Below are 15,824 nucleotides of genomic sequence, written 5' to 3' on the forward strand. Positions count from 1 at the left end.
AGCATTGGTGCCCACAAGTGCCACATTGCCTACCCCTGAGCGAAGCAGAGCATAGCCAATACCCACTACTTTAGAGCAGATTCTAAAATTTAGAATCAATTGTGGGAGGCCAAGACTGGCAAAAAACAAACAAACCCCCATACACAGAAGTATTCATTGTTTTGGTCTATACTGCTTCTAAAGCTGCAGTTTAAGACATGTTCAGCGGCTGAAGCTTGGGTTTTTTAATAGTGCACGTAAGTCTAAAACAGGAGCTTCCTGACTTATAATCCACAATTTGTTTTCTGTTCTCTATCCAACCACTCAACTTAAAAAAAAATATGTTTAGGATGAATCTCCTACGTCAGGTATCTCGAGTATGGAAAACAGATGGACTAAACTCCTGCTCCTATAAGCTGCTCTCAGTGGACTACAACCCTTTGTACACCAACATCACAGTGGATTTTGGCAGGCCAACCAAGATTTCATAACTAACTCTTTTGTACCTAATGAATTTTGTGAGAATGGAAAAAAGAACTGCCCACGTCAGAATTGCAGCAGCTGAATCCCCAGCAGCAAGTACTTTACAGGGGGAATAGTGTTTTTTTCATTTCCAGTAGTTCTGCTAGATATTTTCTTGTGGACTTCAGGACAGCACTAGTCAGTTGATGATTGGGGTTTACGTGGGAGCATCTCTTTAAACATACATACATACATACATACATATATCCATCCCTCCCATCCCATCCTTTGGAGAGAAACTAAGTTCCACCATTTGAAAGCTATCAGTTTTGATAGCTGGGGTTGAAGCTCCACCTTTCTGAAGTGGAAAGAGGGATATAAAGACAATACTGCCATTTTCAAAGGTGCAAAGACAAAGGGCTTTTTCATCCAATGGATACAGTTTAAATAGGATAACCATGTTGATAATGGCTGTTTTTTTTCTCAAGCCAGTCAGTTAAGAACTCATCATAATCATCTTCTGAGGGGAAGGTATATAACGCCATCCTGTAAGAACAACCAGTGAGAATGAGAAACATTGGGAAAATTCTCAATAAAATATGACAGATCTTGTTGAAAAGCATTCCACTGTCTTAGTTAAGCTTTCCAATTACCATCTCTGCTTAAGAACAAGCAAGAAGGTTATTTCATTCTGCAGGTAGTTTCTAATAATGATCCTAAGGAGGTATGGCTTTTTATTGTATTTGTCTAAGGAGATCAGCAAGATAATGAAGAGTAAACTGCAATTCCTGCATATTCTCCCTAGTATAGCAGGCATGATGCACTTGTGCAGAATGGTCTGGAAGCACAGTAATGCCAAAAGGTAGGTTGAGTAGTACTAGGTGCTAATGAATTTCAGGTTTTGATACTAAAAGTATAGCCTACTTTGTGGGGAAGAGGGCAGTTTCAGTACTTCCTAGAAGGATTTGTTCAATAGTGGTGTGTTCTTAAAACAAGACATTAAACAGTCTACACTTGCCCACTAATTCTGGGCCTTTTCTGTAAAACAGGAAAGTAGAATATGAAAAAAAAAGATTTAAGTCAAGTACATCTATCTAGGTTTTGGTGTGGATATTTAAAATGAAATTATAAACAATGTCAAGGTGTCTACCTGCAAGCCACTACATGGGTTAGTTAGCAAGCACATTACCTAGACCTTACAATATGCAAGCCAGTTACACATGTCTTTCATACTTTCCTACACAGGATGATGTACAAATTATTGGATATACTGTGCATAACTGATGTGTAGCTACTTCATCTCTAATATGTGAAGTGCCCATTGGAGTAATTAATTGTGAAGATTTCTACTTGTTGATAGCACAGTCCTCAAACTCAGGCCATAATGAAGTGAAGGGATAAAAGCTTCTGAATACTTTGAGAAAGTTGCTGCTGTTCTGCTATTTTGAGGCCTGTCAGAAAAATCCACATGACTGGTTCACATTCATGGAAAAGGGCTTTCCTGCCTTACCCATACATCTGCTCTGGGTGTTGGGTGACCCCTTATGATGCAGGGGTGGAGCTGCAGATGGTAAGGGTGCCTGTTTCCCTCTAACATGAGGAAATGCACACAAAAAAGGCTATCCCATCACACCTACTTTGTCCCTGCCCTGTGCATTTGTATATCAAAAGCTTCTGGAACAATGTAAAGCCCCAGAGAAGTGCGTTCAACCAGTATTACCCACTACTGAAGAGAGAGAAATTTCTTTAGAAAAGCTGATAACAATTGCATCTGAACTCTTATAAGAGGCAAAATGTTGGCACTCATCTGAGTTTATTTAAATTCATTGAAAAATAAACCTTTACAAAAGTAATACTTTGAAATATAGTTAATGCTTAATTGTAATCTTAAAGCCCTAACACTGGTGCAAAAAACCCTGGATTTCCAGTGGAGAATACTCTAGAACAGGTCAAATATCCACATTTACCTTACATTCAGGTAGGTGCTGAGAAGATACAGTAATGGCAAGTATCCATATCAGTGTAAGTGGTCATACAATCCCAAGATTTGCTCTTCAAGGATTGTACAAGTAAGGAAAGAGTGCAGGGTTCAGTAGACATTGCACTTTGCAACACTTACAGAGCAATCCTACTCAGGGGAGAGATTCTGTAGCAGAGCTGCTGCCTTTCTTAGCCCTGCTGGCTTGTTGCAGCCAGGGTGGGATATTTTATTTTCCCTCCCATTAACCCCAAGGGGAGCAACATTACAGAGCCAGCCCTAGGTCTGGCATAGTTTTGGGCCCTTTCTCATTAGTGTGCCGAGTGAACAAGAGGGACTTAAGATCCTGCAGATCTCCATCACCCCCCCCCCCCCCGGAATGCCCACTTTTAGCCTCCTGCAGGCAGTATATTTACACCTGTAGAACTTTCTATCAGTGTAGAAGGAGACCTCCCACACCTTGCCACAGGCAGGCCTCCCATTTATCCCACTTCCTATGGCCCTTCAGCTGTCTGGAAGATTGCACCCTTAAGTGCTTTCTTCTTTTTACAATAAATCTAACAGCTGTTTTCATTCCTGTTGGTTTTCTTTACTATTAACATAGCTAAGTCTCCAACCTACAAACTTTTGTACTCTGGTAACTCTAATCAGAAGGGTCAGATGCTGCTATATAAACTCAAGTTTTGTTTCCTTCTCTTGCACCCTGAGGAGGCAGCACTGATGGAGCCCCAATATCCACTGTAATGTTCATATAAAGAGGATGCTTCTTCTTTAACAAAAGTTTGAAGTCAAGAGAATTCATTCCATCGTCTTTCCATGTTTTTCTAGTGTGCACTGAAGCAAACCTGAGGGAAAGGGAAAGCAAGATTGTGGACTTTGTAAGCCAGGGACAGTAGAGATATAAAAATGCAAATCCAACAACAATTTTAAAGAGCTTGAGTTTTCAGCAAAATAAAAAATAGGTGTTCTGGTGCTACAAAGCATGAATAGACAGAGGTGATCTAAGGCAAGCACTTCTAAGTGTTAGGAGCCTCACCTGGGAAAGCTTTTATATCTACTAGCAAGGGCATGAAAGACACAAAGAGGCTGTTCAAGAAAATCAAGTGACAAACTGAAAATCTGCTTCTGAAGGACTCAATATCCAAAGGGATGGTCGCAGCCAAAGAGTCTAAGGGCCAACCTAGATGAGATACCAAGCACATAGTCTGTAACTGCAGGATGGGCTATTAAAAAGTAAATGATAGGCAGAAGGGCCCAATCTGGATTGAAAATGGGGGAGTAGGGAAGTCAGCCCTTTACCCCCTCCTGTGGGCCCTATCCAGATTGAGCCCTCTGCCTGCAACTTGCACTGAAAAAGGGCTTCCGTTGGAGTAAATGGGAGCTTTTTCCTCAATACAAATTACAAGGGTGTGTGTATGCGGGGGAACAATCTGGATTGAGACCGCAAGGGAGTGGGGGCAAAGGGGTAAATGCTCCCTATCCTCCACACCAGGCTCCTAATCTAAATTGGGTCCTCTGTACCTGCACATTAATTTGTTTGAAGCCAATCTTGCAATTGCCAAGTGCATGCATGACTGGCATTTTGTCTACTTTGGCCCTTTGTACAGTGGTTTTCAGTATATGATGAGTACACTGATTTGAAAGCAGAACACAGGATCTAATGTATATGGCTCTAAACATATAGACCATCTTTCCTGCAACTCTATATAGCCATAAGCAGTTCGCACAGATGAAATTGATAAGAATTTTGAGGTCAAATTATGCTATTGCCAGGCACCATTTTCAGCAACTCTAGTAGAGCTGCAAGCCACATTTTCAGAAATGTTCAGATTTGATTCTTTTGGTGATATTTACCAATTAGGTGTTAAAGATCTTTTGCTCCAGTCTGCTGGGATTTAGTTTGATTAACATTGTTTTCGACATACAAATGGCTGGAACCCTGTACCACTTAGAGGTGGTAGGAATTTCATGCTGCTGTCACAGCTAGCCTTAGAGGTCTGAACTACCCCTACCTATGAGGAAGAAGAATGCATACAAACTGACTGTGCATAGTTGTGGCCATGTGAAGAAGAAGAAACCTGTAGTCACCTTCTAGGGTATTCTGGAGGGCCAGAAGCTTGTCCATTGTCCACCTTTTTGTAACGTCCAAATACAGATCGCATTGTTGTCATTCCTACAGTACGAATCCTTTTGAAATGAAGACACAGTGGGAAGCGTCATTTCAGAGCATAAGTACAGCGCATTTCGGAGAAAGGTTTCTCAATAAGAAAACAGTCAAACTAAGACAGACTGCAGTGCAGATGAAATGGTTAAGGCCATTAAAGTCAAGTCAAGTCAGTATATACAGTTTGCTCCCTGGCTGACTAATGGCAAACATTTTCTGCGTAGCAGAGCTCTGTGCGCACAACTGTTTTCAGATCTGGATCATTTGCTCTTGCTCAGTGGGTGGAGCTATATTAGGCTAGCTGTGTTCTTGTGTTACTGCGGGAATCCGCAAAAAAATAAAATCTTGCCCCTCTTCTGCTCAAAAACTTGGTCGCATACCATCTTCTGCATGAAACCCAGAGTAAAGTAAATTTGAGCAACGGCACACACCGCAGCAGAAGACTGCACAACCTTTCCAACAGGCTGCCATCTAGCACAGCAGGTAGGAAGGGAGCCATGCTTCAAGAACCTCTCTTTGAATATGACTTTAGCTTGCTACCAAAAATATGTGCTAAGGATATGTGGTGCATATATTCTTTTCACTGGCAGCCCTCTCACACTACTTTATTTAAAGCATTTTTTCATCGTTCTTCAGCTAGGAAGGCTCCTAGAGGAGGTTGCAGATCAACAAAACTGTAAGATGGCTTTGTAGGCCCCTTCCAGCCCTACTATTCTATTTTATGAAGGCAGTCCTTGCCCTCAGATTTACAATCTAAAGAGTGTGATGGGGGGCTACATCTAGAGGGGAGAATCAGAACCTTCTTTGTACAAGCAGATGTGCTTTTTACTTGCTCTAGGATACCTTTGGATCCAAGCCAATATGGTTTTCAAAAGAATATTGTAAGATTAATTTTCTACGTTAGCCTGATCACATTTTTGCTTTAAAAGTGTTCCATTCAACTTCCCTGTCTTAGAACACAATGCTTTAAATTGCTCCTATTGTTTCAACAAAACGTTCCATTTAATTTTTTATAATTCATCAACAGTGTTCAAGAATAAAAGAAAGATGTGAAGCTTTTGTATTCATTTTTCCCTTAGAGTTTGCCACAGTAATCATTAGTGGAACAGCTTTAGCGTAAAAAGGCTCTTCAATTTGGTCAAAATACAATTCGGCTGATATTTAATTAAATATCCAGTAAGAAACCATAGTGTAACTTGGTAGTCCTGTAGACAAGTCTCAAACCAAGAGTCTTTTTAGATGTCTACAAAGGCTTGTGAGAGAGACCTTTTCTTTCAAACAAAAAGCAGCTTGTCACATAGCACAAGGAGTTTGAATTTAAAAAAATACAACAGAGTAAGAACAGTAGATTGCGGCCACAGTCTTGATGATGGATTCTTGCACTATATGCCCCAAATAAGTAGCCTTAAGAAAAACAGCTGTGAGTTCAGCCAAGAGCCTCAGCAGATTACACACTGAGTTTCATCAACTATCACTGAAGTAGGTCACTGGCTGCCCTAACAAGTTTCAGGATAAAAGCAGTGCAATATATACCCTTTAAAGCAGTTTGCTCTGGCATATGGACTTTTGATCAAATGAAAATTTTACGGTTTGGCTATGAATCTTCAAAATATGTTTACAGCATATAGAAAGACAACTCTTGTTGAAGATGGCTCAACATGGTTTTTGCAAAAGCAAGTCTCTAACAATTTAGAATTGGATAATGGTGATCCGATAGACATTGTTTACTTGGATTTTCAAAAGGCTTTTGATGAAGTCCCTTACACCAAAGACTCCTGAGCAAACTTAGCAGTCATGGGATGAGAGGAGAGGTCCTCTTTATGGGTTGGTAACTGGGTAAAGACGAGGAAGCCAAGAGTACAAATAAATAGATGGTTCTCATAATGAGTGGTATAAATAGGGGGACCCTCAAGGAACTGTATTAGGAATGGGACCAGTTTTTTTTAACTTGTTCATAAATGATCTGAAGTTAAGAGTTAGCAGTGATGTGGCCAAGTTTGCTGATGCCACCAAATTATTCTGGCTGGTAAAAACAAAAGGATCTCTCCAAACTGCAGAAATGGGCATTAAAATGGCAGATTTATTTTATTTATTTATTTCATTTCTATACTGCCCAATAGCCGAAGCTCTCTGGGCGGTTCACAAAAATTAAAACCAAACGGCACACAATAAAACAATTTAAAATATATAGAACATTAAAACCACAATATAACAATACATCCACAATAAAACCTAGCAGCAGTGCAGGGGTTTAAAATACAGGTTTAAAACAAGAAAGCTAAAAGTCTAGAAAGCTAAAATGCTAAAATGCCTGGGAAAATAAAAAGGTCTTCACCTGGCACTGAAAGGAACACAATGTAGGTGCCAGGCGAACCTCACTAGGGAGCTCATTCCACACCTGGGGTGCCACAGCAGAAAAAGCCCTCCTCCTAGTAGCCACCCGCCTCACTTCCTTTGGCAGGGGCTCACGGAGAAGGGCCGCTAAGGATGATCTTAAGGTCCGGGCAGGCACATATGGGAGATGTGATTCAATGGAAGCAAGAATAAAGTGATGCACATTGAGACAAAAAAAAAATCCTAACTTTATGTGCTGATGTAGTCTGAGCTGATGGTAATTGATTGATGAGAAAAGGGGAATAAGTTTATGGTGGATAACTCAATGAAAATGTTGGCCCTGTGTGTGGCTACTGTGAAAAAGGCAAATTCCAGGTTGGGGATCATTAGGAAAGGAATCGAAAATAAAACTGCCAATAACATAATGCCTTTATACAAATCCATGGGGCAACCACACTTGGACTACTTATGTTCAGTTTTGGTCACTGCACCTCAAAAAGGATACTGGAGAGTTGGAAGAGAAGTAGAAAAGGGCAAACAAAATGATCAAGGAGCAGGAGCAACTCCTCTATGAAGAAAAGTTACAACGTTTGGGGCTTTTTAGCATAGAAAAAGGTGAGGGGGACACGAGGTGTATAAAATTATGCATGGTATTTCTCTCATATATTACCACAACCCAGGGTCATCTAATGAATAATGGTGAGAGATTCTGGACAGACAAAAGAAGTACTTCACACAGCACGTAATTACACTATAAAATTCACTTCTACAAAATGTAGTGATGGCTGATAATTTGGGATTAGACAAATTCATGGAGGATGCTATCAATGGCTACCGGTCATGATGGCTATATATTATTACCTTCAGTACTGGAGGCAGTATGCCTCTCAACACCAGTTGCTGGGGAACATCAGCAGGACGGTGCTATTGTATTCATGTTCTGCTTCTGAACTTCCCATAGGCATCTGGTTGGCTTCTGGGAACAAAATACTAGACTAGATAGGCCTTTGATCTGAACCAACATGGCTCTTTTTATGTTCTTAATTCTGCTGCAGAGACACCCATTTCACCAAGGTGTTCTGCAGTTTAACCTTGCATCTGAGTACACAAAAGTTATTCGCACAGACATTTTTACCAGCCTGCTCACACATTCTTTTTGATACACACACTGAGTTAGCAGAGGTGGGAGAGGGTGGGTTAGACAAATGGAGGTCTTGTGGAAACCTAGCCTCTTAAACACAATTGGGTTGGATCCTCTTCAGCAATAGATTGACAGCTCTTGCTTCATTCTTTTAATGGGCAAAATATTTGCCTTGCTGAACAGGTTTATGTTTGAGTTATCCCAATCTTTTCCAATACTTGTCCCCCCAATAGTACCTCTCAGCGATGTCATCATCGTCGCCATCACGGTCCCAGTAGGTGTTTGGAAATCCATTTATCTTCATGTATTGCTCTGGGGTCAAAGCAGTTACACCGCCGAAAAAGGATGGGTGTGGTATACTACAGAGAAAAATAAAACTAGGGCAATTTTCAAATGAACTTGCATAGCACTAATGAAAACAAAGAGTACATGGATTCGCCCATGCAAGTGGCTTTATTATAGATTATTTATTACATTTCAGTACTGACCAATAGCCAAAGCTCTCTGGGCAATTCACAACAATTAAAATCATAAAATACAGCAGGAGGAAACAGAACAGTTTAAAACTACAATATAAAACAAAAATAAAACCACCAGCAGTACAAAGATTTAAAAGACTAGCATGCTATCATTTTCTTCAGCCTAACATACAGCAATCAAAAAACACATTCAACATGTTCACATCCATGCAAATGGAGTGCTTGCTATTGTATCAAGATGGAAAACATGGGAATATTAGTTATGGAAAAAGTAAGCTCAAGATAAAAGCAGCGTTACACTATTTCACATCCAATTGTTAAGGCTATGATTCTAAGCATATTTAGATGGAACTACATCCAATAGACATTACTTCTGCATAACCACATGTAATATCAGAGTGCAAAACATGATCGTATTGTCCAAATTGATAGTTTTGCCACTACAGTATTACAGGTGTTACCCAGGCACTGAAGTAAATACCTTGGGCAAAGATTTTAGCAGGTTAACTTAGCCATGTTGCATTCATAAAAGGTGTCCTAGCACCAATCATTTCTGAAAGTTTTTTACAATTTAAGTCAACCACATTTGAAAGTAAAGTAGTTGAAAAATGTCACAAACCTATAAGAGAAATTCTGGACACCATCCTAATAAATGAAACAGGGTTTAATTCAACTAAAATATTTGTATGAAAAAACAGAAGCATCCTGGAACTGGTAGCTATTTTTTAATTGTCACTACAAGGGAGCTGGCTTTTCTTTGCAACAGAAGAAAAGAAAAGTACTTAATACTTGTAGAATTAGTAGAAAGCCAGTTGGTTTCCCCACCCCTGCAACTGCTTAAAGCGGGGGCGGGGAACCTCTTTCAGCCCAAGGGCTGAATTGAATCGCTGAGAAGCTCTTAGGGGCCGAGTTCCAGTGGTGGGCAGGGCCAAATGCAAAAGCGATAGGACTAAAAATACAAAAAATACCAACATATTGCAGATTAAAGGCACAATCCTACACATGTTAAGAAAAACCGTCCTACAACTCCTAGCATTCCCCAGCCAGCATCGCTATCCAGGAACGCTAGGAGTTGTAGGACATTGTCTAAACATGCATAGGATTGCACTCTAAAGCTCTTACTGCCAGAAACTAAGACGGGGGGGGGGGGATTTCAACCTTTTAGAATGGGGAAAGCACTGCACAAAAGCTATGAAACTACCAAATGGTTGGAGGAAAGGGGAAGGGGGTGGGTGTAGCCATGTGGAGAATCCCACAGAGCCTGACTGAGACCCCAGGAAGGCTGAATTTGGCCCCTTGGCCTGAGGTTCCCCATCCCTGGCTTAAAGCAAAACAATTAAAATTATTTAGTTTAAGACGATTATGCAGCTTGTACACATCATGAAATACTCCATGAAGATGAACACAGCTTTGGAGAAGCAAAACACCAACCCAATCAAAAATGCAATCCTATAGACATTGCTACACAGAAGTAAGCCCAGAAGGACTTACTATCAAGCAAGTTTGTATAAGACTGCAGCCCATGAGCACCAAATAGAAGATGCTCCTACAGCAACATTTCTAACAGGATACCTGTACACTCTTATGCTTAATACTCTAGTTCAAACCTCTTTCAGTAAGAGGGATGAATTCAATTTCAAAGAAGCTCTCGGGGACTGCACTCAAGTGGTGGGTGCATGGTGTAGAAGTATCCTACCCAATTGCTCTATAAATAGTAAACCTGCTCCCACCTTCCAGTGTTCTGCCCAGTAAGTGCAAAAGTTCTGGGATGATTGACTGACCACAGTGGCAATTAAAAAAAGAAATGTGTATTATTTATACATTCATTTTTACTGCAATGTTAACTACTTATATTTTGTTGTTTGCATTGATTTATGATTCCCTTCCCCCCAACAACATTTGGATTTTTTGATTTAAAAAATTAGATTTGTATTATTTATAAAATCATTTTTACGGCAACGTACGTACTTAGTCACTGGAAAAGACCCTGATGCTGGGCAAGGTTGAAGGCAAAAGGAGAAGGGGACGGCAGAGGATGAGATGGCTAGATAGCATCACCGATGCAATGAATATGAACTTGAGCATGCTCCGGGAGAGAGCAGAGGACAGGAAGGCCTAGCATGCTATGGTCCATGGGGTCACAAAGAGTCGGACACGACTTAACAACAACAACCACCTACTTATATTTTGTAGTTTGCACTGATTTATGATTCCCCTCCCCCCAACAACATTTTGATTTTTAGGCCTGGTACACTGATTCCTACACATTAGATCATTCCAAATCAGAAAAATATGACAGGAATTCCAGACACCAATTAAAAAATGGGACAACATATAAACCCATACATCCATTCTTTACAGTTTACACCAACTACGGAACTAGAAAATGGTTACACAAAAACCTCTTTATAATCCAATGCCATGCTACGGCTTTTGTTTTCCCTTCAAAAAGTTTATAATAAATGAGAATGTCTACCCTCATATTACTGAAGATTCTTAACATAATCAGGTGATGTTACCTGTACCGTAATTTGTCAATAGCAATGGACATGTGTTTGGGGTAATAGTCATCACAGATATAGTAGTTATAATCATTCTCTGGAATGAGATCCACATTATGCAGAAGTAGGCAGTCCCAGTCATCATCCTTCAAGGCCTCACGGACTCCAACATTAAGGAGCTTTGCTCGGTTAAATGGACCGCTTCCAGCCTGGAAAGACAGCATGTAACTCAGTCATGGAACATACCAATGAAGTTATCTGAGGGCAATGTCTGCTTATAACACCTATATTTTAATGGTTCTTGTGGCACTGAAGCTACTGACACAATTGGCTGACTTGGTGTGTTGCCACAGAATGATCACACGTTGAGGAAACTAGACCGTTTGCAGTCCAGAACCTGTGAGAGAAGATGAAGTTATCAGTTTGGCTGGGATGAACACCTTACACAAGCAGGCTGAACACTGGGAAAAGGTATAGGGATGAGACACAAGGCTGAAGGAAGGGCGCAGAATAGCTAAAGGAGTATGGACTATGGATAACACAACTTGAGGAAAGGAACAGAAGAGAGAATTAAGACAAGAAAGGGCTAATAATCAAGTTCTGGACTGAGATTCCAAACATTTCCGAACTGCTGTTGCACCAAAGAAATTACAGCTTTCAAGTGAAGACTATATGAAACTGGGAAATTTGGTGCCCCTTAAGTGATGGGTATAATGATCAGATTGGTATAATGACATATGAGCCTGAATTGTAACATACAAGCATGAATTTCAATTAGTCACACACACGTACCTAAACATAAAATACAAAAGCAAATTAACCCCTGCTCCAAAGGACCTTCTCTATGGTACTTGGTTTCTGATTATTTTTTTTAAAAAAACAACAACACACCAACAGATCACGTGGAGGGGGCATTAATTTCATAGAAGGATCCATGGTAATTGTTTGGACTAGGCTTTACTCGCAACATTTCCCATCTGGAAAAAAAAACATTGATTTGAGAAGCTGCATTATCTTTGACATTTCATCTTTTCTCTCTACAGAAGATTCCAAGAAAAGCAGCATTTGCTTTTAAGATATGGTTAGGCCTCATCTCGAGTACTGTGTCCAGTTCTGGCCGCCACACTTTAAGAAGGATGCAGACAAACTGGAGAGGGTTCAGAGGAGGGCAATGAAGATGATCAGGGGACTGGAAACAAAGCCCTATGAGGAGAGACTGAAAGAACTGGGCATGTTTAGCCTTGAGAAGAGAAGACTGAGGGGAGATATGATAGTGCTCTTGAAAGGTTGTCACAGAAAGGAAGGACAGGATCTCTTCTCGATCATCCCAGAGTGGAAGGCACGGAATAATGGGCTCAAGTGACAGGAAGCCAGACTCCTGCTGAATATCAGGAAAAACCTCCTGACTGTTAGAGCAATACGACAATGGAACCAATTACCTAGGGAGGTGGTGGGCTCTCCCACACTGGAGGCATTTAAGATGAAGCTGGACAGCCATCTGTCAGGGATGCTCTGACTTAGATTCCTGCACTGAGCGAGGGGTTTGACTCGATGGTCTTCTAGGCCCCTTCCAACCCTACTATTCTATGATTCTATGACATCTAAAGTAGTAGGCAGAATTACAGATGCATATTCCCATTTCCAGTACTTATCAGACGATGGTTTTGAATAAAACATGCTAACACAAACAAGTGACCTCTCAGCTACAGCCTTGTGACATGCTTTTAGGTTAGCTTACCTGATGAATCAAGTAGATACAGTAGTTAAGCTGCTGACGCTGGAGGAAGGGATGAAGATAATAGAGAAAGTGACGCAACTGCTTCTCACGATTCCTGTGTGGTACAATGACAGCAGTTTTGTAACGGGCCAAGCAGTGGGGAGGGCTATAACAGCCTGACTGGACATACGGATTTTTGCTGATGATTGTTCTTTCGCTGGGTAGTATGTCAAAAGTGATGGTTAAGGGTCCAACTGTATGAGAAGATGGGTTAGTGGGTGAGGGAGAGAGAAGACCACTATGAAATCCTAGTCAACTGATACAAGTTTCAGAATCGGTGTTTACATTTATTGGGATAAACTCTTCTGCAAAGCTGGTTTATTTTGACATACTATTTTTCTTCTACGGAGGAGTACTTCTAAAAGAATGCATGTGGGAAACATTGGCTATGTTTGGACATAAGCATGGCTAAGCAGTACAAAAACATTCTCTACATCTTCTCTCCTCTGGCATGGCTCTGGAAGCTCTTGCTTAACTATGATTTATTAAAACAAGCCAGCTTCATACACTAAGATTTGAACTTACCTTGTTTTAGTAAGCCATCATTAACACAAATTGCAGTTTGTCCGGGTTTGGACATCACAAGCCGCAGTTAAGTCTAAAATGGAATCAAAAGCTTCTGAACTCCTCCATGCAGGCACATCAGAAGAGATGAGATCGGAGTTCCAGTTCCGGTCAGCACGAGCAGCGGTAGATTTCATGGCTCCTCGGTCTGTTTGTTTGTTTTAAATTTTAATTGTTTTAAATTGTCACAATGTGTTTTAAGTTTTAATTTGCCAGTTTAAACCTCTATTATTGTAGTGCACGCCAGACAACTGTAATGTTTTGGCTGCCCTAAAGGTTTAATCTGTTCAAGTTTTTACCAGCTATGAGGAGGCAATGCGAGAGCTCTCAGTGTTTGGACTATGTTTTGAATTCTTCTGATAAAGTCCTTACATACACACACAAGCCGTAGAAGCATATGTGAATGCCTGCCTCATTGTTTTGCCAATTTTGCTGACTTCTGTAAGCATTTATCAAGTGAAGGAGCTTGCGGAGTGATGCTACCTGATTTTTCTATCCTCTGTTTGCAATGTGTAGTAAGAAAAAGAGACGGAGAGACCAACTAGAGTCTCCAACTTTCCCTGTTTCAAAACAATCTAAAATTGATAGCTTCATGCTCGATAGCTCTGATACCCCTGGAGGACTCCCAATCCTTACTACTAATCGATATTCAATCCTGGCCTCCCCTTTGGGGGAAAATGATGAGTCCCAGGAAGGAAAAATTGAGGACTCCCAGGAATGGAGAAATGAGGAGAAACAGGTAACTACCGGGATGAAGCCTGAAGATGTGAACAAGGCAATTATTGATACCATGGCAGAACAGTGCTTGTTAATTTTTAAAACTCTAATTAATATTTTTGGGACAATCGGAGCTATAAATGATAAACTAATTCCTATCACTGGATATACAAAACAACTTGATGAGATTATACAACTTCTCAAGGATCAGGATACCAGAACAAAACAAGACGTGAATCCAGAAGTAAATCAGAAAGACATGACACTTCCAGTTTTTCAACCTGTACAGGCTTTGGTTCCTTCAACTGTATCCCAGCGTTCGAATTCCTTGAACCTTGCAGACTGTGGAGAACTTGTAGAACTGAAGAATTGGGACTTTAAGGGGAACTTAATTTTAGTCCCAGACCAAGTGGCCTTTGAAATATCACCATTATCAAATGGGGTTCTGCCTAGTTGGTGGGGGAAAAACCGAGTTGTGTATAATCTTAATGCATTGTTGAACTTAAGAATTCATATAAGAAATATTAGATCTGTACACACACTTCCAGGCTCTCTGTATTTACAGAGATGTATAATAACTTTTAACTCACCAATGTTGGTTAAAGAAATCTTTGCTGCGAGGCTCCAACTGGGTAAATATGGAGTAAGGGCTAGAAGGGTCTTTAAAACTTATTCATTAACACCACTATTTAAGCAGATATCTAGAAGGAAACCCATAGATCAGAATGCCCCAGAAGCAAGTCGACTACATAATGTTCTAGAGCAGTCTAACACTGAAATGCTCATTGATTTTACAACTCAGGAGACAGATGTTGGGACCATTGATATAGAGTCCACTGATCAGGGCCTTCAGAGAACAAACTTTAGGTCTTTATGTCCCTCTAGTCCCCCACTCAAAAATGATGTTTTGTTAGACATCTCTTAACCAATACTGCAGTTAATTCTTATATTGACAACTTTCAGTTGATACCACAAAAAAAACAGAAAACAGTGGTAGCTGAAATCAACACTACAGTAGTCCCAATAGCAAATAATTCTCAAAGGAAACACATGATCCAGAACTCCACTTCCCGCGGTGCCATGCAGCTTGACCCCTCAATAGATCAAATTACATTAGATTGTTCCTCCTGACAAAATAAGGCTTTGGGGAGTTCACTTAAGTGTGTCTCCTGGAACATCTCTGGATGGTCTAATAAAAGGGCAGATGGTTCATTCAGAAGGTACCTTAGATCTTTTGATATCATATTCCTACAGGAAACATGGTGCACGGGGGAAATTCTTCTGAGTAATTACAAAACCTATGAAGTCCCTGCAAGTATCCCCAGAGGCATGGGACACCCGTGGGGGGGATTAGCCTGTTGTATATCAACTTCATTGAAAGGCGAAAGCTATCTCATCAGTAATTTGGAGTCCTGGGCTTTGGCTATATTTTTCAAAATTAATTTAACATCATATATCATGGTAAATGTATATATTCCTCCTTGGAAATCAACTCATCACAGCAAAAATGTTTGGGAAAGCCTTACAGATTACATACTTGGCCTGCAGACCCAACTATCTGGAGCTCATTTGATATTAGTTGGTGATTTTAATGCCCGGATTGGCCCAAACTGGAATGCAATAGAGCCAGTCTCCTATTTTTCCCTGGATGACTTCCCACTGATAAAGGATAGACAGTCAAAGGATCACACGATTAACACCCAAGGGAAGCAGTTTATTCAAATGATC

General features: G+C 40.5%; 2 protein-coding genes across 7 annotated transcripts in view; one reads left to right on the top strand and one right to left on the bottom strand.

Moving 5' to 3' along the window:
* The window catches only part of B4GALT4 (beta-1,4-galactosyltransferase 4), a 45,363-nt gene extending 40,429 nt beyond the window's left edge, over window positions 1-4,934 (top strand). For all 5 annotated transcript variants that reach the window (XM_084843043.1, XM_084843041.1, XM_084843039.1 and 2 more), the window contains one exon: window positions 329-4,934. In XM_084843043.1, the coding sequence (XP_084699169.1) occupies window positions 329-470 (142 nt within the window). In that variant the 3' untranslated portion in view covers window positions 471-4,934. The remainder of the gene's footprint in view (window positions 1-328) is intronic.
* Window positions 842-15,824, bottom strand: part of LOC146349603 (beta-1,4-galactosyltransferase 3-like) — a 34,603-nt gene continuing 19,620 nt past the window's right edge. The window contains exons 3-7 of one of the 2 annotated variants that reach the window (XM_084843036.1): window positions 12,777-13,009; window positions 11,057-11,247; window positions 8,295-8,417; window positions 4,508-4,606; window positions 842-3,264 (exon numbers count right to left, since the gene is read on the bottom strand). In XM_084843036.1, the coding sequence (XP_084699162.1) occupies window positions 3,096-3,264; window positions 4,508-4,606; window positions 8,295-8,417; window positions 11,057-11,247; window positions 12,777-13,009 (815 nt within the window). In that variant the 3' untranslated portion in view covers window positions 842-3,095. The remainder of the gene's footprint in view (window positions 3,265-4,507; window positions 4,607-8,294; window positions 8,418-11,056; window positions 11,248-12,776; window positions 13,010-15,824) is intronic. The other variant, XM_084843037.1, reaches the window with a different exon arrangement.

This window comes from Heloderma suspectum, chromosome 3 (assembly GCF_057233095.1).
Source record: "Heloderma suspectum isolate Gila_16-S chromosome 3, 16-S_ref, whole genome shotgun sequence".
In the NCBI taxonomy this organism is placed as follows: Eukaryota; Metazoa; Chordata; class Lepidosauria; order Squamata; family Helodermatidae; genus Heloderma; species Heloderma suspectum.